The sequence below is a fragment of the Typha angustifolia genome, chromosome 15, assembly GCF_048772165.1.
Source record: "Typha angustifolia cultivar Huaian chromosome 15, ASM4877216v1, whole genome shotgun sequence".
NCBI lineage: Eukaryota > Viridiplantae > Streptophyta > Magnoliopsida > Poales > Typhaceae > Typha > Typha angustifolia.
In genome coordinates this window covers 5,223,433-5,247,185 of record NC_133253.1, presented here as the reverse complement: position 1 = coordinate 5,247,185, position 23,753 = coordinate 5,223,433, and the positions used below count along the sequence as shown (strand labels likewise).

Sequence of the window (23,753 nt, the reverse complement as noted above, 5' to 3'; positions counted from 1 at the left end):
TCTCTACATCTTGTTTACATTGTCTAATTTTGATTCTTCACTATGGGCTGCACGACTTTTCTAGAGAATTTACATCCTGCCAACAAAGACCGAATAGATAAAATGCCTGTAGGTGAAGTTACATTATTTACTTCCTTCTTATATCATCTGTACTAATTTCTACCAGTTCAGTATCTTCATCATGGAACTACCTGTGTTTGAAATGTTTTCATTATTATCACATTTCCCAGATTGATACTAGAAGCTAATGAGGTACTTCATTACAGAGCTAAAAAGAGAGGTGCATTCTTACACCTTAAAAGGGATAAAAAATATAGGCAAGATATTGATTGATTTCTTGTTAGCATTGGTTCCTTCTAAAGCATCAACAGCACAGCTCTTCTCAAAAGCAATCTGCTGACAGTATGATCTTTTAGTGCAAACATATAGTAACATCTTTTATAAGCGCACTTCATAGTTCATACCAAAAGATGAATAGAAAATCCTTAATTTAGTCTTTAAAAGTATAAGCTTGCATTCTTTTTTCTCTTTTGTTACCACAATGCTAATAAAATTTTCATGTGTCAGTATAGTCAGTATGACATGCCAACTTGTTATTTCTCAGTGCCATACAACAAGTTGATTCTTATTTTATACATTATATGTTAAGTAGGTCTATTTAGATATGCGGTCTAGCTGGTCTACATTGTTTACAAGCAGCAGCTGTACAGGACTCCTCCTGCTGGTTACTTGGAGGTAGGGGAGTCAGCTGCAGGAGCAGCAGCCAGGGAAACCTTGGAAGAAGCATGTGCAGAAGTCGAAATACTTTCACCTTTTGCTCAGTTAGATATTCCTCGCATTGGCCAGGTGAGAAAGCATAGTTCTGTCAGAAAATAAATTTGATTACTTGTCTAACTATGAGCGGAGCTCTTGATGTGTTTCCAATCTGATATGCAGTACAGAGTTACATCATTTTTCGAGCAAGACTGAAGACACCCAACTTTTCACTGGGTCCTGAGTCCCAAGAATATCAACTTTTTGCACTTGATGATATACCATTTCAATCTCTGGCATTTTCATCAATCATCGTTACCTTGAAGATGGTACCTAGAATCTTACTTCGGTACCCATTGTCTTTGTTTTTCCTTTAGTTAGGATACTCAAATTTTGGATGCTGAAGAATATTCCAAAATTGATGCTGATATGAAGTCTCCATCAGGCTCTTGTGTTTCTCTTCTGTTAACTTGCATTTTTGCAAATTGAATTTCTCTTTTGTGCATTATTAAGTGGTGCCCTCTCTTGTAGCAGAACATCAAAGTAGAGATAAGCAATTCGTTTGCCAATCAAGATGATCACTACAATTTATTTTTTTTGTTGCACAACCCTTGTTTCTCTTTTTTAATCTTACTTCTGGTGCGAAGTCAAAAAGGTCTCAATCTTTATTAAATTCAGAAGTTCTAAATCATTCAGTGGATAAATCTCTTGCTAATGGCCAGGGTAGCCTTCTTGTTGGTGAGAAATTGTGCCTTGAAAGCGACCACAGTTTCACTCTCACTGGAAAATTGCTCTCAAGTGTTCAGACCACAATGTTCGTTGCACCAAGTCACCAATAGGATAATGCACCAAGTCGCCAATAGGATAATGCACTAAGTTGCTCTCAAATGTGCAGCATCATTTTAATTAAGGTACGATTAAATTTTCACTTCTCTCCAAAAAAAAATGTATGAAAAATATTCATTGCACCAAGTCTGAGCGAGGCACCTATTGGTAACCTAGAACACGCCCTTACCATTTACTTTCAATCTCTTCCATTAACCTTCAGTTTCCTCGAACTGCTGGTTTTCTTGATTGCAAATCCAACCGCTAAATCAATTATGAACTGAAAAGAATACACAAATCCAATATTAATACTTTCATGTCTTGTCTCCTTGCAGCATTGGAAGGAACATAGATATCTTAAACTCTGACGAGGTAAATAAGCTAATAAGCATAACCTCGACGGTGCATATAAGCTACAGACACACCCTCACATTGAGTAAAAAGCAGCTAACAGAATTATGTGACATTATGAAAACAAATTTGGAGGATAACATATCCTCAGAAGTCCTCAGGGTCGTTTATTTCCTGAAACAAGCAAGATGCAGATTTATTAGTGTACTTCAAGTTTATGGACACAATGACTGAGGGAATAGTATTTGGTAATCTTATCACCTTGTTCTCAAGCACAGCTCCATCTGGAATCTCCAACTTAACCCCAGGTTTTGCTGTGATACTCGTCTTGTCCTTTGGCAAAGTAGATAAACAAATATTCAGTACTTCAGTAGCCAGATAAAATCAATAATTACTACTATTTCTGACACCTATGATAAGTTGGATATATCAGATTCAAGGCTTTAAGTATCAGTTCTAGAATCGGAATCGAAATCGAAATTGGCCTCTTACGAAGAACCATCTATACAAATGAATAAATGTTTTAAAAATACTCCAACAATGATATTGCGATATTGAAATATTCCAAGAATATTTTAGAATATTATTAGACTGTTGCAATAGATGATACCTTAACATCCTTCTACCTCTTAGGAGCTCTCTACCTCAAGCCAAGTATGTATCAGTGATCGTAAAACAGTTGATAGTCCCCTGAAGGAAAATGTCATGCCACCAAGAGTCCCATGATGCTATTCTCTTTTTGAAGTTAGGAGTTCAATATACCTCACTGTCACAATTGTCACCAATGCAATATACCTAGTCATTCAGTTCATGTTTGCACCCAGATCAGTACACTATGCTACTGACTTTTCGGACCTTTGATATGTGAAGGAGACAATCTTTAAGGTCTTCACTTTTCGTCCCATTTCACACTATGATTTTATTTGGAAACTAGTTGGGCATGGGATCCTACTAATCATAGGTCCAACACAAGCTAGTACTTCTTCTGGGTGATTGCCTTATCTATTGCTGGAGCAACAAACAATATGTTGCAGCTTGTTCCATTGCTGTAGCTGTTGGGACCTTGCAGTTATTGTTCTCTCCAGTCTCCCTACATTTATTTCTAAACAGAGACCCAACAATGGCGTAGCAACTGAGCCAACCCTGGTAGAACACACATCCTGTATCTCCTGCAGTCAAGTCAAGCTTTTCACAAGCCTACTGGGCAAAGCCACCAAGGTTGATCACCTGTTCTCTATCACCCAATTTCTTTCTTGAAGTCCTTTTTAAAATATCATAGCTAACTTGATACAATTCTTCAACTGCATGAAGATGATAATGTCCTCCTTGCAAAAGTATTTACTATGATGTCTTATAGAGCAAACTTTTGAGCAAGATCCACTAAAAGTTATAGAACATGACAAAATAGAATGAAATTCAAACAAGACATGAAATTGATATATCAACTATTAATAGCATAATGAGAAGCAATGTAATCACTTCCAAATTACCTTGAGCACTATGGCAGCACCAAACCATACATCACCAGAAACCTTCAGTCTATCAAGCTCGACAATGCTGGGAATGGAATTAAAGCGAGCAAGGAAGTTACCAACCTGCAATTATTGGAATGAGTTATTCACTGCCCGACATCTTACCTTCTTAAACTCAGGCCCAAGTTCAATGGAGGGATTTGAGGGGTTTGATCTTGCTTTGCTACGTATAACAAAGCCATCAACCAAGGTATAAAGATCAGACTGTAAAGTATTACTCTTTTTAAGCTTTAAAAAAAGAAAAAAATCCAAATTGGTTTTTTCATCATATAGACAGATAGGATCCATATAAACCTGCACAAGCAGTAGATCTGATGTCGCCTTCACTGCCAGAAATCGCGACCGGGGAACATTAATTCCAATTGCATGCTCGAAGAACTGATTCAAGAACCATTAGAAAGTGTTGGATAATAAGATTTTCTCATGATATCATACAAAAATTTAGAAGCAAATATTATTTTAAAAAGTACCCGAATAGCTGCTCCAGCTCCTGTCTCCAATTGAAGAACCTTCACACCATCCACTTCCTAGAACTTACTGCTTCATCAGCATACTATTTTTTGCTTTCTTGATGTTTTGGAAAAATGTAATAACTTTTCAAATAATCTTCAAATTCCAAATTACCTTAGGATTTGGAATAATCTCCATTTTGAGTGCATCGGCTTCAACAAGCCATTTAATAGCCTTCAAGTTCACCCATCTGTTAGCTAGTACTGTTAGTTACAATCGAGATGTTCCCTGCAAAAGTTGCATAAAATTAGTAGTTCACATACAGGTTATTGGTGTTGAAAATCTTGAACTTCTCAATTGATTTGAATTCATTGACCTAGATCAAGAGAAAAACCAAATATGTTCGGTTTTGTAATTGGCAAATTCATGACTAAACAAGTTATTCATGATCTTCCCTAGTTTATTGTGTATGAGTTGCAGCAGAACGTTTGTCAAAAGATGAACATAAAAAAGAAGCTAAATTTCCCAAAGTGTTCAAATGGATGAACAATGTTGAATGAGAAGTAATGATTAAAGTTTTCATCTTCGAGAAGTATTCATACACTATTGGAGAAGATAAAAAAGGGAGTCCTTCATCATTGTGAGCAGAGGTGCTACTGAAAGTTTTCATCTTGGTAGAGTTCCAAGAGAAGTAATGATTGTGATTATTGCTATCTCGAGAGTCATAGAGGCAAAGTACTAACCTCGAGGGTGATTGAGGTTACAAACCAAACATGGGAAACAATTCATCAAGAGGGAGTCGAGCTAGTTATCAGAGATATAGTTGTGGGCAAGGATGGCATCGACACTTGCCATGTTGGTACTTGCCGGCCATTAGAATATTGGCACATGGCACAGGCTAGAGTGTGTTATGATCCGACTATGAGAGTCGAGTCAGTCAAGCCGAGTCAAGTCAAATTAGTTAGCTAGCTTTATCTTATTGTTTTAAATTTTAAATAAATTGGATAATCTGCATTTAGGTCCGATCCTTCAGGATTTTTACTTCTATAAATAGGAGTAGATATATGTTGATAATAATAATTAAATGAATCTATGTTTAGCCACTATTTTTTTGTTTTTATTTTTTAACGTAGTCGTTAGATCGTATTTATCTTTCTAAGAGTAGATCATAGCTGTAGGAATATTCTGATCTCCAAAACCTTAGCCACATTCTTCCACTAGCGGCCACCCTACTTTACGATCGTCCACTACCCTTGACCGTTCGCCACCATCCAACGATAGCTGCAACTTCAGATATTTATCATTCTGACCTTGTTCCACTATTTTAACTATAACTTTCCATCCAGATTCCCGATTGACTAATTCCAAAACTCTTAGATTCAAGACTTCCGAGGTTGCTACCCCTAAAACTCTCAGCATCATCCTGCGAACGGATCGTTCTAAATCTGGTTCGTAATATTGGTATCATAGTCGACGTTCCTTGAACAACAATAAAACGTGATCCAAAGCTAACCCATGAGAGATCACAACCATGGAGGATCAAGAGTTCATCTCCATCGCTTTGGAAGTTTCCTCAGTACCATCAGCAACCATTGACAACGAGCCTCTAGCGTGAGCGAAGACATTAATAGTTTGTGGACTCGCTGAGAGATCCATCGAAGGAGGGCTTTGAAAGTATCAAGAAAGCTCTCTAGACCTTGACGGCAGCTATACGGGCTCATTACCACCCACCTGCATTGCCAGCACCACTGGCCACGTTGGAACCAGCCCCCCGCGGTGAGGCAAATCCAAGCCATAAGGGAGGGAACCAGCCCCTCCTTCGGCTACGGTGGAAGCCCCCGATCCACTACAGACCCAAAACACTGCTGCAGCAATACCGGACCAGCTAGCCGTGATGGCCCCAACGTCATCTTCTCCACCTGCGGCAATCCACCCCCTATTGGCCTTGATTTCGATGTCCGATCCCTTCCATGAAATCCCCGCACTTGAGCCAGGCCGACGGCAGCCATAGCAGAAGGCTAAAAGAGCATCGTCAATGACCCTCCTTGCTACAGCAAAACTATGACAGGTGGCCGCGGGTTCGGTATTCCAACGACCACCAGAGGCCACGGTCGGCTCCCACTGGTCGACTATAAGACTATGGTGGCCACCCCAGCTGCCGGCGACCGTTGCAATGTTGAACCGACAGTCACGCTCATAGCAAAATTGCTCGAGCGAAGCCACATTGAGTTGGCTTTCGCCGGCATCTCAGACACATGGGCTTCACAGCAATGGAGCTATGGCCACCAACTGCAGCCACCGGGGGTTAGAGGACCCATCAGCGAGGCGCCATGGTTGCTGTTGCTTCAACCCAAGCTTGAGCTCGATAATAGGCTTCCACTACCCCTCACTACCACTCAATCGCTGCAAGGATCACCAGGCGGTCGATTGCCGATGGCCCACAATCTTGCCCAGCCGCCACCAATGCCCATGTAGTCCACAGCGGCGCCGCCTCTAGGTCGAAAAATAATTTCAGCCTTAGGGTTAGGATTAGGGCAATCCTATGGGAGAAATAGTGTGCACGTATCTCGAGGCATGCTAAATTTTCGCAATCCAACTTGACCAATTCTCGGGAACCAGTTGGGAACTCATGAGTGTCACTTAGAGCCCGAGGACAATTGATGAAACAAACCAATAGTCCAGCGTCAGCTAATTGAGTTGTATTTGCATGCAGACTCATGCGCCTACAAGCACGACATAAATTAAAAATTCTAGCTCGCGTACTAGTCACCTTGGGACAAGATGTCGAAAGCATAGTAAATTGTTATGTGATATAATTCGAATCAGACTGAGTCATCTCGTGCACGCATACGACCTATGAATCTCTTTCATGTTTTAGTTTCTTAATTTTCTCAAAGAATAAGAATTCTAGTCATCACGTTCGAACGCGGGAAAGTTGCATTAGAATGGCCTGTTTGAATGCCCACATACGTTCGCACATACAGAGACTATTTCTAAGTTTATCATTTGTTTGTTTTGTTTGTTAGTTTAGCCTTTTAAAATGTGAAAGGCAACCTTCTTATTGTGGTTATCGATGAATATTGAATTAACCTTTCTTTTTCCTCTATTCTGAATCTCCTCTCATCGCTCAAACCCTAGTTGTGAAGCATCTCGACACCAATTACCCCTAGCCTCCATCGACTGTCGAACCCTCCCTTGGGATACTGACCACCTTCTCTCCCCTCCCCCTTCTTCATCCAATAGTACCTTGTGCAAACCTTACCTATTACCTACATCCACTCCATCACTACCTATCATCTTTACCTCCACCCTAATTCTACCTATTTTCACCCTAGCTACAGTCAAAATCTGCAAAAGACGTAAATATCAAAAACGTAGATAAGGAAGATATGGAACGAACCAATCTAATTTCATAATTTTCTAACTACGGAAGAATATTTTCCTCCGACTGCATGGAGTACTTTCTTGCACCCGAACTTGATCGGGTAACCAAGATTGGGCCTTAACAAGTGGTATCAAAGCCACCATCCCTCGAACAACATGCCAACAACCATATCCACGGTGTCAAAACCCAATAAAGGCACCTCTATTGAAGAAGAGGCCACGAATGTGGTTAGATCTGAGACGAACCCTAGCACACCGATCGGGACCTCTCTTGACTTCCATCAACTCAAATCTGATAAAGATGTTTGTCGATATGATGAAGACACAGCAAGCCATGCAAGCATCGATGGAAGCGATGACTCAAGTCTTCTTGGACGTACCAAGGAACACGGCAGCAACTAAGCTCCCCGTTCACACTCGGATTGCACCACTGATGGAGCCACCCCTTTATCAAAGGACATTGCCTCCACTTCATACTAAACCTGAGTCACTTTTAGCAAGAATACTTCAAGCAACGAGGAGCTAAATTCAAGATGAACTCGGCGTATCATTCTCAAACTGATGGGCAATCTGAGGTTGTCAATCGCTGTATTGAACAATATTTGAAATGTTTTGCCAGGGAGCAACTCAAGAAGTGACTAGCTTATTTATCATGGGTTGAGTGGCCTTATAATACGGCTCACCACACTGCCATTGGGATAATAATGCACACCACCCATATTGCGGTCTTTTGAGAGATTGAGTCCACCGGATTGCTCCGAAGTGGACTTGGTGCTATCAAAACGAGATGAGGTTTTCAAACGGCTCAAGCTTCATCTAGCAGTGGCTCAGAACTGAATGAAGCAATTTTATGACTACAAGCACCAAGATTGAAGCTATGACATGGCCGATTGGGTTTATGTTCGGCTCAAACTAACAAATTTCAGTGCGTCCTATCCTAAATCAAAAGCTAGCGCATCATTTTTTTGGCCCAATTCAAATTCAATAGAAGGTGAGAGCAGTGGCTTATAGGCTCAGAACGAGATGAGGTTTTCAAACGGCTCAAGCTTCATCTAGCAGTGGCTCAGAACTGAATGAAGCAAATTTATGACTGCATGCACCAAGATTGAAGCTATGAAGTGGCCGATTGGGTTTATGTTTGGCTCAAACTAACAAATTTTTCGGTGCGTCCTATCCTAAATCAAAAGCTAGCGCATCATTCTTTTGGCCCAATTCAGATTCAATAGAAGGTGAGAGCAGTGGCTTATAGGCTAGACTTGCTCAAGACATCACGAGTTCATCCGGTCTTCCACGTGTCTAGCTTGAGAGCCCAAGTTGGACCAATGGAGTTGGTAACACCCGAATTACTCGAGCTCAAAGCTGACGAGATCAAGCTCACACTAGAAAAGGTCTTAGCAAAAAGAAGGGTCAGACATGATGTACTGGTGAGTTGGGAAGGCCAAACACAAGATTGAGCCATATGGAAACCCGAAGCAATATTAATGGACCGCTTCCCCGAATTTGCACTTTGAGAACAAAGTGAGCGGAAACATGGTGGAGTGATGTGATTCGGACTAGACTGAGTTATCTCGTGCATGGCTATGACTTATGAATCCCTGTCATGTTTTAGATTCTTAATTTTCATGAAGAATAAGAATTCTGGTTGTCACGTTCGAATGCATGGAGATCAAATTCAAACGTCCCGTTCAAACGCCTGCATATGTTCGCACATACAGAGAACACGATTTGCCCATTCAAACGCCTGCATATGTTCGCATATATAGAGAACGCAATTTGCCCGTTCGAACACTTGCATATATTCACACATACAGAGAACGCGATTTGCTCGTTCGAACGCCTGCATATGTTTGCACATATAAAGAACATAAATTGCCCATTCAAACGCGCTTAGTGAAAATACACATTTTTAGGTTTATCATTTATTTATTTGCTTTTAAGTTAGCCTCTTAAGATGTGAAAGGCAACCTTATTGTGGTTATCGATGAATATTTAGTTAACCTTTCTTCTTTCTCTATTATGAATCTTCTCCCTTCTCGCTCAAACCCTAGCCGTGCGCAACCTTGACGTCGGTTACCCCTAGCCTCTATCATTTGTTAGACCCTCCATCATTCTTGGGATACCGACCACCTTCTCCCCCCTCTTCCTTCGTCCAACGGCACCTCGTGCAGACCATACCTATTACCTACGTTCACTCCATCACCACCACTTGTCATCTTCACCTGCACAGTAATTCTGCCTATTTTCGCCCTAGCTACAATCCGAATCTGTGAAAGGTATAAATACTAAAAATGTAGATCAAGAATATACGGAACAAACCCATCTGGTTTTGTAAATTCCTGGCTATGAGAGAATATTTGACGAATATTTTTCTCTGACTACGCAAAGTGTTTTCCTACACCCGAACTTGATCAGGTAACCGAGATTGGGCCTTAACATTATGATCCAACTATGAGAGTCGAGTCGAGTCAAATCAAGTTAGCTAATTTTATCTTATTGTTTTGAATTTCAAATAAATTAGAAAATCTGCATTTGAATCTGATCCGCTAGAATTTTTACTCCTATAAATAGGAGTGGAACATGTGTTAATAATAATTATTTAATGAACCTAAGTTTAGCCAAATCATTCTTTTCGTCTTTATTTTTTAACTTAGCTATTAGATCGCCTTTATTTTTCTAGAAGTAGATTATAGTCGTAGAAACATTTCGATCTCCCAAAACCTAGCCACCTTTTTCTACCAATAGCCACCCTACTTTACGGCTGTCCACTATCACCCTTAGTCGTTCACCACTCTCCAACGACCGTCGGAACATTGGATATTTACCGTTTTGTCCCGTTCTGACCTTGCTCCACTATTTTAACCATAACATTCCATCCGGATCTCCGATGTACTTTATTCTAAATCCATTAGATATGATACTTCCGAGTTTACTACCCATGGACATGACCTCGAGCACGAGTACAAGCCAGAGGATAAATGGTGGAATGACCCGGTGAGCCTATGTCATCAGATCGAGTCGAACCAGCGTGCAGCCCGGGTGCATCATGAGCCGAACCTATGGGCCTATGACCCACGTGACCAACCTCGACCACGAGCTCACTTCGCCGGCGATGCCAGACCTCATTTTGGGATCCAAGCTCAGACGTCAAGATTGATTTTCACAAAATTCTCTAGAGACCCGCTAGATTGGACCTATCTAGCGGAACAGTTTTTCACGCACTATGACACGCCCGACCACCAGAAAGTCCATCTAGTCTCATTGCTGTAGAACCTCCAAAGCTTCTAAACCCTAGCCACCATCTTCCTCTAGCAGCAATCCTACCCTAGGGCCGCCCACCACCACCCTTGGCCGTCCATTACTCTCCAACGACAGTCGCAACATCGGATATTTACCATTATGTTCTATTCTGACCTATCTCTACTATTTTATTTTTAACTTTTCATCCCGACCTCTAATTTAGGTGAAACTAGAGTCATTAGAACCTTAAGTCACGAGACTACCGGAGGGATGGTTGTCGCAGTCGAATGGTCTCCACGGTTTCACCATTATTAGTGCTTAAAGGTGGGTGGTATAGAGTCTGGATAGCTGCCGTTAAGGCTTGGAGAGCCTTCTCAATCCTCTCAGAACTCTTCTTCGATTTGGCCAAATTTTTTTTAAATATTGCCTTCGTCCACGCCGGTGGCTTGTCATCAACGGTTGCTGGTGACGTCGAGGAAACCTCCACAAGGATGAAGACGAATTCTTGGTCCTTCATAACTGCGATATCCCCTGGGTTAGCTTTGGATTATGTGTTTACCATTATCGAAGGAACATCGGCTCTAATACTAATGTTACGAACCAGATCTAGACCGATCCAGATGTAAGAAAATTAAGAAAATTTAGAACGTGAATGCCACTAATTACCCTTTCATTCATGGGTTGATGCAGCTTTTGGACAGGCAAAGGAGGACTTCTAATATCATTGACACATCAAATGAACAATCACTGTGATATGATAACTTACATGGGTTGTGCTATCTCCAAAAGCTGCAAATTCTGAATAAGAAAATTTTAGAATGCTTAATATAGATGAATGAAGAAAAGTAAGAACTAAAACTCCACAAGAAAAGAATTTGGCTGCGTAAATAAAATTTCTTTAAGGGGGAAATAGTAGTTTAACATGACATGACTTAGAGGGCTTAGCAAGTTAGCATAATGGAAGAGAAGAGTACAGAGAGGCTGATATTGTTCAATACAAATGATTTACATACAGATCTTCATATATGTTGATCACATATTTGAGACACAAAATTTGATCATAACAAGAACATGGCTATCGAATAAAAGTGGTTGAATAATGTGAATACTAGTTCCAATCTAATGATGATACCAAGTGCGATGCAACCATTAATGTGGCATATGAAGGGGGAAGGTTTAAAGCTTAGCATGGAAAGAAGAATACACCATGTACCTAAACTCTTCCTTCCTATGAGATCAGTGCGCCACCCTTAACATCAGCCAAAATTTCTGGAGTAACCTAAGCAGCAATACAAAACTTGAATATGGCCTCATGGCATTCTAATTATCAAGTGCAATGAAAGAGCTAAATACCTCCATACAGTATTCATTCTTGCTGTGGATCAAATAATTTAGGATCTCTGAGTTAGCCAGTCAAGGATATGACATGTGACTTAAAAAAAATCCACAAACCACACTTCAACCAGGGAAGTACATAAAAGTAGATGTAAACCACATAAGGATACTAATGCCAACAATAGCACCTAAGTTGTCTGAGTTCGCAATGGAGACATACTCCTTGCCCTGAAAGGAGATAAATAGAGTATTAGATGATTAGATCAATAACTACACAAAGGAATATATTAAAATTTAAAAGATTCAAACTTAAAATTTAGAAATGAATGAAACCATAACATAGCTTGCATAACTGTTATATTCTTTTCCAATGCTAACCTAAGATAGCAAGGCATCAAGCTTTCCGCTGTTCATTAAGGATGGGAAATACATCACCATGGCCTGGAGGATACCTTCCCATTCAAACAGAAGACAGAGTAAGATCTCAAAATACTTTGTCTCATTCAGGTAGAAGTGCTATGAGAGGGAAAGAAAACCCAAAATTGATTGGAAAAACTAGAATAGATATGATAGCGCTAATGACAGAAAACTTGCCCAAAAAAGAGCTGAATGAAAGAAAAGTCATATAAGTGATCCCAAAATGCTTCTAATGCAGCAATAAAATATGATCAGTTGTTCCTTTCTCTACTGCGTGCATGTTGAAATATATACCAGTTCTGAAGATAATTTAGAATATGTACTAATTTATAGTGAGTCTACATAAAGAACTATAAACCTGCTAAAAATCAACCTAATGTACTGATCCTTGTAGTACCAAAGATTACTCATTTAGGCAATCCTATAGATGTTAATAAATTGAGCCAATGATGGATTAAAATACGTAAAAAGTTTGAAAGAATACCTTGAACAAGGATGTAAATGTGATCAAAATTATTTTATACAATATGTTATCCAACAATGAAAATGAAATGTTGCACCACGGAACATTATTGAGTCAAAATCATTGGAAGCAACTTACCAGCCAATCAGAAAATGCCACTAAAAGTGGTCAAAATGCCACTATAGATCAATACCGAAATTTAACAAAATGCCGCTAAAAGCCATGTCGGTGTTGGTCAATACCGGCATTTTCATTCTATTCAACTGCATATAATGTGCCGACGAAAGTTATAAACAATGACATTTACATTACTTTTCATGGCATTTTCAACTGTCGGTGAAAGGTTTTGCCGACAATCAGCAAAAATGTCGATAAATATCTTAACAATTAGTGGCATTTCACTGATTGCCGGTAAATATAGTGGCATTTTATAAATGCCGGTGTAGATATAATTCGTGGCATTTAATCAAATGCCGGTAAACAACCAATAATTAGTGTCTTTTTTCTAAATTCCAGTATAGATTTTCTATTACTTTTATATGCTTTAGTGGCATTTACAAAAATGCCACTTAAACTGATTGGCATGTTTATATCATTATTTTTCATTTTTGTGGCACTATAATTATGCTGAAATCAAATATTTTGTGGCATACTGCAATCAAAATACTAGTACCAACAAAATTCTATATCTATATAAAAAAGACAGCCAGATAAACAAGTTTGCAAATGTAATATCTTTCATAAAATTTTCAAAGAAAGATGCAAGTATATGTACATATCCACAACTATCCAGAAAAGTTAAGTATATAATCATACACTTAGACATGAGATAATGTTTACAACCATCCGAAAGTGATTATATACCAAAAGAAAGTAATTCTAAGACATTACAAGGTTCTTAATATAAAAGATGAAACACCCAATACATCCAAAATTTGCTACTGTTTTCCACTTCATCATAAGTTGACCTGAAAATTAAAGTAAAATTAATAGATCAATAAAAAAAATTACAGTAAACCTACATAGTAAAAGAAATTTTACCAAGTAAGAAGGTCAGCTATCGTTTTGCAGCAGCACCTCCAACAGGACACGATTTATATTAACATGATTCTAAAGTTAGAAGTTATTCTGAAAATAAAGTTGCTGGAAAATAGTGTGAGAAAGAGAATCGGAGGTTATCAAGAATTACTGCATTTTGAGAAAATTCATGACAAATACAATATATGACAGATAATTAAAAAAGATAGCATGGAACTAAAACTTTCCGGTGAGCCAGAGTAATAAAAAAAATGCCACAAATCGAAGACCAAGACTTACCCGTGTATCAAGTATTTTTGCATATTGCTCTAAAACTTTTAATCCATTCTGTAACTCATCTCCTTTTTCTGTCAATAGAGTTAAAACAAGTCAATTGCAGAACAAAAAATTTCCTTCTAATGCAAGCAAAAAATCACATATTCATCATGTGGTCCAAAAGGAGAAATGGACCCTGATATTATACTGAAGTATCTGAAGAAATAAAGTCAGGAGGAGAATGACCACAAGTAGTTACCTCTGCAGGCTCTTGGAAAGAATAAGAGGCATTTGTCTCCTTTGGGTACTTGGAAGCAAGAATGCCAAAGCCTTGTCTAATGTCACGCTAAACCTGATACTAAATAAAAATACACTTCTATCCATCAATTATACATACAAAATATATGATGAGCCCAAAAAACTAAGATACGATAAGTCGACTATATTCAACTATACCTTGAAGGCATCCTCATTGAGAATGTTTTGCTAACCACATTATGTTGTAGGTGGATATTGGTATATATTCATTTATAAAAGACTATGTACAGCTTCTTGAAGGAAAAGGAAATTGCTGAAAGAACTTATAGCAATAATATGGCAAACCTTGGTTGAATACAGAGGAAGTTTGAGGTAATTGGCACAAGTGTAATTAGGCAAATCGTCATCAACTGATATAGATGCCTTGGCCCCATCAGATGGGGTGTTTGACACCACTGAATGACTTGCCGATTAACAGATTTACATGTGATTCGAATCTATCAAAATCCTCAGATAAAACCTTCGGGAGGAGGCGCAAGGCTCTTATAAGACACCATCATTCATCAGTCGGGGTCTAGATCTTACACCACTCGATCTGCTCCGCGTCTCCACTTCAATCGCATCATCAGAACCAGAAAATAACATCTCAAACCCCAATTCCAAGATCTAATTACCCAAAAAAGCATGCAGATGATTTAAATCGGATCCGACCTACCTTAGATATCGAGAGACGAGGCTGATGAAGCCAGATTTCTCGTTTTCACTGTCAAGAAGAGGAAAAATACTATCAAATGCAATCAATCTGAGATCTCTCAGATTAAAAGATGAAACCAAAGAGATTCTTCACCTGATCTGATCGAAACCAGCGATAGCAGAGCGAAGCTTCGCGAGCTTCTCATTCGTACCGACAGGAGTAGAAGAGCGAGCTTCTCATTCATACCGACAGGAGTAGAAGAGACGGCCGCCATTGGAGATTGTGATTAACTGAAGGAGAGAAGTGAATTCGAGAGAAGAAATAAAGAACGGAATCAAGAGAGAAATAAGAAACGGAATCAAGAAAAAAATAATTACCAAAAGAAAGAACTCTAATAATTAATTAGGGAGCTCGATGTCAATTGGGTTTGGGGTGGGGCTTCATACCACGTGCGAAGGGGCGGGGTGAAGCTAGACTTATCAAACGCCCAGCCAGTGCCCAGCCGGGGCCCGGACCCAGTTTAGGCCCAGCCCGAGCTCGAACTGCCCATGGACGAGTCCTTTTTCTGCCCGACCCGGCCCGGAAGCCCACCCATTTGGCCCACAATTAGGCCCGCCTGTTCTGCTACATTAGCATGCCTAGAGTACTTTGCCCATTCTGCTATAGTAATTTACCATTGCTACAGTGAAAATTTTGGTACTGTACCATTTTGCATTATTTTAAGCATACCATTAAAAAAATTTAATTTATTTTAATTATTTTTTAAATAGAGAAATAGAAATATTTTTTTAAAAAATAAGCTAATAGTAAAAAAATTCTAAAATAAGCTAAAATATAGGTTGGACCGAGTGATTGGTGGGCCGAGCCGGCCTGGCCCGACCGACTAGCCCGATCTCTCACGGGCCGACGGGCGATAACGGGCTAGACTATTTTAGCTCGGCCCGGCCCAAGTAATTGGTGGGTGGGGCCGTGAACAAATACTTAAGCCCAATTGGCCCAAAAAGCGCAGCTCGAAGTTGGCCCCGCCCGCCTAATGATAACTATGAAGCGGATTAGTGGGCATCTACCAGGAGACGTGCGGTGTGTTTAAAGATCTGTTTCTGTGGAACTGGAGAGTCATGTAATGTTTTGACGCTGAAAAATTTGGAAATTATTAAAACGCTGATTTTTTATTTTTTACTTTTTTTATTTTTTTATTTTTATTTATTTTTATTTTTAAATTTTTATTTATTTTTATTTTGTTAGTTTTGTTTTTTTATGAGTCAGTTTTTATCGGCATTTCTTAAATGCCGGTATTATTCTTCGATATTCCAATATTTATAATTTTGGTAAAACTATGATACAATGACATATCATCTAAAATTTGTGGTAATTAATAAAATATCACCATTGTCCGCTCAATATGAACTCATTTATATTATTTTAAATTTTTACGTTTTCTCTCTCTATCTTGTAAAGATCTGTGGTTCTGTTTGCTGTGTGGAACGAGTGATGTATTATTTTGACTCTAAAATGGAAAATTTGGAAATTATTAAAACGCCTTACCTCATTCCAAATTTGGAAATTTTGGAACGGGTCTGTTTCCTACATCTAAAACGAGGAAAGGCCACCCGAAAGCACGACCAAATTCACATTAAAACTCATATATTGCAACCGTTACCAATAGAAGCCAACAAGGTAAGCGTGATGCCTAACCCCTCGGTTATATTTACATTAATTAAGGTCGGTATTAGCAAATTAACCAAGCTCAAGCTCCGTATAGCTAGACCCAATAAGATGGCAAAAACTTCTACTACTCTTCCTCCTCTCCCAGTCTCTCTTTCTATACCCCCGCCTCAAGCACCCCACCATCATCCTCTGCAACAACTTCCCTGCCCTCCAATCTCCAACGCCGTCGCCTTCCCAAAACGTCAGCATTCTCATTGGCATCCTAACACACGACAACCTCGATATTAATACTGATATCAATATCAATATCAATACTTATATTGAGATCGATTTCAATATTAATATCGATACCAATAGCGATACTAATATTAATACTAATACCGATACTGATATTAATGTTTTGACGCTGAAATGGAAAATTTGGAAATTATTAAAACACTTCACCTCATTCCAAATTTGGAAATTTTGGAATAGAAATGTTTAATTTTTAATTTTTTTAATTTTAATTTTTTAAGTTTTTTAATTTTTATTATTTTTAATTTTCTAGTTTTGTTTTTTTGACAGGTCAAAATAATACCGGCATTTCTTAAATGCTGGTATTATTCTATGATATTCCAACATTTATAATTCTAGTAGAACTATGATACAATGACATATCATCTAAAATTTGTGGTAATTAATAAAATGTCACCATTGTCCGCGCAATATGAACTCATTTATATTATTTTAAATTTTTATGTTTTCTCTCTCTATCTTGATGTAAAATCTATGGGTTTGTTTGCCTTGTGGAACGGGAGCGTTGTATTGTTTTGACGATGAAATGGAAAACTTGGAAATTATTAAAACGCTTCACCTTATTCCAAATTTGGAAATTTTGGATTCCTACATCTAACACGAGGAAAGGGCCACCTGAAAGCACGACCAAATGCATATTAAAACCCATATCTTGCAGCCGTTACCAATAGAATCCAACGAGGTCTGCGTGATGGCCAACCCCAGTTTACCTCTTAGTTATATTTAAATTAAGGTGGGGGATTAACGAATTAACCACGCTCCATGGAGCTAGACTCAATGAGAGGGCAAAAGCTTCTGCTACTCTTCCTCCTCTCCCTATCTCTCTTTCTCTACCTCCGCCTCAAGCCGCCAACCATCATCCTCTGCAACAACTTCCATGCCCTCCCATCTCAGACGTCGTCGCCTCCGCCTCCGCCACCTTTACGAAACCTCAGCATCCTCATCGGCATCCTAACACGCGCTGACCTCTATGACCGTCGCCAATTCCTCCGCCTCATCTACGGTGCGCAGTCCTCTCCCTCGGACGAGATTCACGTTAAGTTCGTTTTTTGCCGCCTCACCAAGGAGAAGCAGCGACTCCTCGTCGCATTAGAGATCCTCCACTTCGACGACATCATCATCCTCAACTGCACCGAGAACATGAACAACGGTAAGACGTACACCTTCTTCTCCTCCCTGCCCGTCATCCTTCCTCGCCGCTACGACTACGTCATGAAGGCTGACGACGACGTATTCATACGCCTCGAGCCTCTCGCCTCATCACTGAAGCCATTGGCTAGGTCGGACCTTTATTATGGATCTGTCATTCCCTGCAAGAGCTATGATCCGTTCGTCGAGTACATGTCCGGCATGGGGTTCGTGCTGTCGTGGGATCTCGTGGAATGGATTGCGACGTCTGAGATCACGGCAAACAACAAGGTCGGGCCAGAGGATAAGTTGGTCGGGAAGTGGCTGACATTGGGGAGGAAGGCGAGGAACCGGGTAACAGAGAAGCCCGGGATGTACGACTACCCGAGGACGAACGGCCAGTGCTCGCACGAGCTCATACCAGAGACAGTGGCAGTGCACCGGCTCAAGAGATGGGATATGTGGTTGCATGTGCTGCGGTTCTTTAATGTGACCAAGAAGCTTAAGCCCTCAAAGTTGTACTTCATTGAGTGATGCTTGTTCATTTGATCAAACGGAGGATCAGGAGACATAAGCAGAAACATTTTGCTGATGACTTAATTCAGATAGACGTAGAGATTGGTGAACACGCTCACGCATAGGAATTAAAAGTTTAATTTTGATTCAAATTCAAGATCGAAATCAATACCAATATCGATATTGATTTCGATTTTGATATCGACATCAATTTAATATTTATATACGGCCTTATTATGGTTTTTATTAGGGTTTTCCCATATTGAAATCTGTATTGGTATCGTTATCGGTATCGGTATCGGTATATCAGTATCAATATCGGTACTAGTATCGGTATCGATATCGGTATCGGTATCAGTATCGGTATCGGTATTGGTATCGATATCGATATTGGTATTCGTATCCGTATCCGTATCGGTATTGATATCGGTATCAGTATCGGTATCGGTATTGGTATCGGTATCGGTATCGGTATCGATATCAGTATCAATATCGGGTATTGGTATCGATATATCGATATCGGTATTGGCATCGGAATCGGTATCGGTATCGGTATCGTATCGGTATCGGTATCGGTATCGATACCGATATCGGTATCGATATCCGTATCTGTATCCGTATCGGTATCGGTATCGGTATCGGTATCGGTATCGTATCGGTATCGGTATCGGTATCTGTATCGGTATCGGTATCGATATCCGTATCGGTATTGGTATGTGTATTTGTATCGGTATTGGTATCGGTATCGATATCAATATCAGTATTGGTATTAGTATCGGTATCGATATCGGTATCGATATCGATATCGGTATCGGTATCGATATCGGTATCGGATATCGGTATCGGTATCGGTGTCGGTATCGGTATTGATATCGGTATGGATATCAGGTATCAGTATCAGTATCGATATCAGTATCGGTATCGAAATCAGATTCAGTATCGATATCGGTACCGGTACCAGTACCGGTATCGATATCGGTATCGGTACCGTTATCGGTATTGGTATCGTTATCGGTATTGGTATCGTTATCTGTATCGGTATCGGTATTGATATCGGTATGGATATCAGGTATCAGTATCGGTATCGATATCGGTATCGATATCGATATCCGTATCGGTATTGGTATGGGTATCGGTATCGGTATCGGTATCGGTATTGGTATCGGTATCGATATTGATATCAGTATTGGTTTTAGTATCGGTATCGATATCAGTATCAATATCGGTATTGGTATCGGTATATAAATATCGATATCGGTATCGGTATCGGTATCGGTGTCGATATCGATATCGGTATCGGTATCGGTATTGGTATCGCTATCGGCATCGGTATCGATATTGGTATCGGTATCGATATGAGTATCGGTATCGATATGAGTATCGGTATCGGTATAGGTATCGGTTTTAGTATCGTTATCGGTATCGGTATCGGTATCGGTATCGGTATCGGTATTGATATCGGTATCGATATCAGGTATCGGTATCGATATCGGTATTGGTATTCATATCGGTATCGATATCTGGTATTGGTATCGGTATCGGTATCGATATCGGTATAGGTATCGGTATCGATATCGGTACAGGTATCGGTATCGGTATTGATTTCGGTATCGATATCGATATCGATATCAGTATCAATATCGGGTATTGGTATCGGTATATCGATATCGATATAGATATCGGTATCGGTATCAGAATCGGTATCGGTATCGGTATCGGTGTCGGTATTGGTTTCGGTATCGGTATCTGTATCGGTATCGGTATCGATATCGGTATCGGTATCGATATCGATATCCGTATCGGTATTGGTATGGGTATCGGTATCGGTATCGGTATCGGTATCGGTATCGGTATCGGTATTGGTATCGGTATCGATATCGATATCAGTATTGGTTTTAGTATCGGTATCGATATCAGTATTTATATCGGTATTGGTATCGGTATGTAAATATCGATATCGGTATATTGGTATCGGTATCGGTATCGGTATCGGTGTCGATATCGGTATCGGTATCGGTATCGGTGTCGATATCGGTATCGGTATCGGTATCGGTATTGGTATCGCTATCAGTATCGGTATCGCTATCGGTATCGGTATCGATATTGGTATCGGTATTGATATGAGTATCGATATTGGTATCGGTATTGGTATCGGTACTGATATCGGTATCGATATCAAGTATCGATATCGGTATCGGTATCGGTATCGATATAATGTTTATATATGGCTAAATTAGGGTTTGGGTCGTATTCGGTATCGGTATCGATATTGGTATCGGTATCGATATGAGTATCGGTATTGGTATCGGTATCGGTATCGGTACTGATATCGGTATCGATATTAGGTATCGATATCGGTATCGGTATCGATATAATGTTTATATATGGCTAAATTAGGGTTTGGGTCGTATTAGGGTTTTATTTGGGTTTTTGCCTTTTTTAGGTTTAGGGTTTTTGTTAAGGATACCGGTATCGATACCGATACCGGTGCCGATACCTGATATCGATACCGATATCAATACCGATATCGCTGCCGTTACCGATACCGATACCGATGCCGATACTGATACCGATACCGATATCGATATCGATATCAGTATCAATATTGGTATTGATATCGATATCGGTATCAGTATCAATATTGCTATTAGTATCGATATATGTATCGATACTGATATCGATATCTGTATCGGGTATTGATATCGGTATCAATATCGGTATCGGTATTGATATTAGTATCGGTATCGATATCAGTATCAGTATCGATATCAGTATCGGTATCGAAATCAGATTCAGTATCGATATCGGTACCGGTACCAGTACCGGTACCGATATCGGTATCGGTACCATTATCGGTATTGGTATCGTTATCGGTATTGGTATCGTTATTTGTATCGGTATCGGTATTGATATCGGTATGGATATCAGGTATCAGTATCGGTATCGATATCGGTATCCCTAATAAAAACCCTAAACCTAAAAAAAGCCAAAACCCAAATAAAACCCTAATAAGACCCAAACCCTAAATTGGCCATATATAAACATTATATCGGTATCGGTATCGATATCTGTATCGGTATTGGTATGGGTATCAGTATCGGTATTGGTATCGGTATCGATATCGATATCAGTATTGGTATTAGTATCGGTATTGATATTAGTATCAATATCGGTATTGGTATCGGTATATCGATATCGATATCGATATCGGTATCAGTATCAGTATCGGTATCAGTGTCGGTATCGGTACCGGTATCGGTATCGGTATCGTTATCGGTATCAATATCGGTATAGATATCGGTATCGGTATCGATATCGGTATCGGTTCTGATACGGGTATCGGTATCGGTTCCGATACGGGTATCGGTATCGGAACCGCTATCGGTATCGGTATCGGTATATCGATATCGGTATCGATAATCGGTATCGGTATCGATGTTGGTATCGATATCAGTATCAATATCGGGTATTGGTATTGGTATATCGGTATCGGTATCGATATTGGTATTCGAATCGGTATCGGTATCGGTATCAGAATCGGTATCGTATCGATATCCGTATCGGTATCGATATCGAAATCGGTATCGGTATCGATATCCGTATCGGTAACGGTATCGATATCGGTATCGGTATCGGTATCGGTATTGATATCGGTATCGATATCAGGTATCGGTATCGGTATCGGTATCGATATCGGTATCCCTAATAAAAACCCTAAACCTAAAAAAAGCCAAAACCCAAATAAAACCCTAATAAGACCCAAACCCTAATTTAGCCATATATAAACATTATATCGATACCGAAATCGATACCGATACCGATATTGATACCGATACCGATACCGATATCAATACCGATACCGATATCGATATCGATATCGATACCGATTCCTATATTGAAATCGGTATCGATATCGATACCGATATCGGTATCGGTATCGATATACGTATCGATTTCGATATTGATATCGGTATCAGGTTTCGGTATCGGTATTGGTATCGGTATCGGTATCGATATCGGTATCGATATCGATATTAGTATCGGTATCGGTATAGTTATCGGTATTGATATCGATAACGATATTTGTATCAGTATTGATATCAGTAGCAATATTGGTATCGATATCGATATCAGTATCAATATTGGTATTGATATCGATATCGGTATCAGTATCAATATTGCTATTAGTATCGATATCGGTATCGATACCAATATCGATATCTGTATCGGGTATCGGTATCGATACCAATATCGATATCTATATCGGGTATTGGTATCGATATCGGGTATCGGTATCGATATCAATATCGGTATCGATATAGGTATCGGTATCGATATCAATATCAGTATCGATATAGGTATCGGTATCGGTATCGATATCGGTATCGGTATCAAAATCGGTATCGGTACCGGTACCGGTATCGAAATCGGTATCGGTATCGAAATCGGTATCGATATCGGTACCGGTTACGGTATCGATATCGGTACCGGTTACGGTATCGGTACCGGTACCGGTATCAATATTGCTATTAGTATCGATATCGGTATCGATACCGATATCGATATCTGTATCGGGTATTGGTATCAGTATCGGTGTCGGTATCAAGTATCGGTATCGGTATCGGTATTGATATTAGTATCGGTATCGATTTTAGTATCAGTATTAGTATCAATATCCGTATCGGTATCGATATCGATATCGGTACCGGTTTCGTTATCGGTACCGGTATCGGTATCAGTACCGGTACTGGTTTCGATATCGGTGCCGGTTTTGATATCGATACAGGTATCAGTATCGAAATCAATATTGCTATTAGTATCGATATCAGTATCGATACTGATATCGATATCTATATCGGGTATTGGTATCGGTATCGGTATCGGTATCGATATCGGTATTGGTATTGATATTAGTATCAGAATCGATATCTGTATCAGTATCAGTATCGATATCGGTATAGGTATCGATATCGGTATCGGTATTGATATTAGTATCGGTATCGATATTGGTATCGGTATTTATATTAGTATCGGTATCAGTATCGATATCGGCATCGGTATCGATATTGGTATTGATATTAGTATCGATATCGGTATTGGTATCGGTATTGATATTAGTATCGATATTGATATCGGTATCGGTATCGGTATCTGT

The 23,753-nt window shown here is 39.5% G+C and overlaps 2 protein-coding genes across 24 annotated transcripts; one reads left to right on the top strand and one right to left on the bottom strand.

Annotated features, from left to right (window-relative positions):
- Positions 1-1,399: 1,399 nt before the first annotated feature.
- On the bottom strand, positions 1,400-15,413 carry LOC140779590 (UTP--glucose-1-phosphate uridylyltransferase-like). 23 transcript variants are annotated; one of them, XM_073124729.1, is made up of 16 exons: positions 15,146-15,361; positions 15,014-15,061; positions 14,644-14,909; positions 14,300-14,398; positions 13,789-14,132; positions 13,639-13,715; positions 12,246-12,319; positions 12,038-12,095; positions 11,886-11,932; positions 11,746-11,811; positions 4,086-4,199; positions 3,932-3,988; positions 3,756-3,839; positions 3,420-3,524; positions 2,191-2,262; positions 1,400-2,103 (listed from the first exon to the last, which is right to left on the bottom strand). In XM_073124729.1, the coding sequence occupies exons 11-16, from the start codon at positions 4,107-4,109 to the stop codon at positions 2,077-2,079; spliced, it is 369 nt and encodes a 122-aa protein (XP_072980830.1). In that variant the 5' UTR covers positions 4,110-4,199; positions 11,746-11,811; positions 11,886-11,932; positions 12,038-12,095; positions 12,246-12,319; positions 13,639-13,715; positions 13,789-14,132; positions 14,300-14,398; positions 14,644-14,909; positions 15,014-15,061; positions 15,146-15,361; the 3' UTR covers positions 1,400-2,076. The 23 variants fall into 23 exon arrangements, 19 of the variants coding, with proteins under 19 accessions (XP_072980830.1, XP_072980834.1, XP_072980839.1 ...); XM_073124733.1 differs by having other exon boundaries at positions 12,246-12,308; XM_073124738.1 differs by having other exon boundaries at positions 14,065-14,132.
- Positions 15,414-17,716: 2,303 nt separating this feature from the next.
- On the top strand, positions 17,717-18,682 carry LOC140778972 (beta-1,3-galactosyltransferase pvg3-like). The gene has a single exon (XM_073123891.1). The coding sequence runs from the start codon at positions 17,717-17,719 to the stop codon at positions 18,614-18,616; it is 900 nt and encodes a 299-aa protein (XP_072979992.1). The 3' UTR covers positions 18,617-18,682.
- Positions 18,683-23,753: the final 5,071 nt, after the last annotated feature.

Excerpts from the sequence above, each read along its gene's own strand:
- LOC140778972 (XM_073123891.1), top strand. The coding sequence starts at position 17,717 with ATGGAGCTAGACTCAATGAGAGGGCAAAAGCTTCTGCTACTCTTCCTC.
- LOC140779590 (XM_073124727.1), bottom strand. The coding sequence starts at position 4,109 with ATGGAGATTATTCCAAATCCTAAG. Across the intron at positions 3,989-4,085 it reads AGATTATTCCAAATCCTAAG|GAAGTGGATGGTGTGAAGGT; the intron begins GTAATTTGGAAT and ends AGTAAGTTCTAG. Across the intron at positions 2,104-2,190 it reads GAGCTGTGCTTGAGAACAAG|GAAATAAACGACCCTGAGGA; the intron begins GTGATAAGATTA and ends TGCTTGTTTCAG.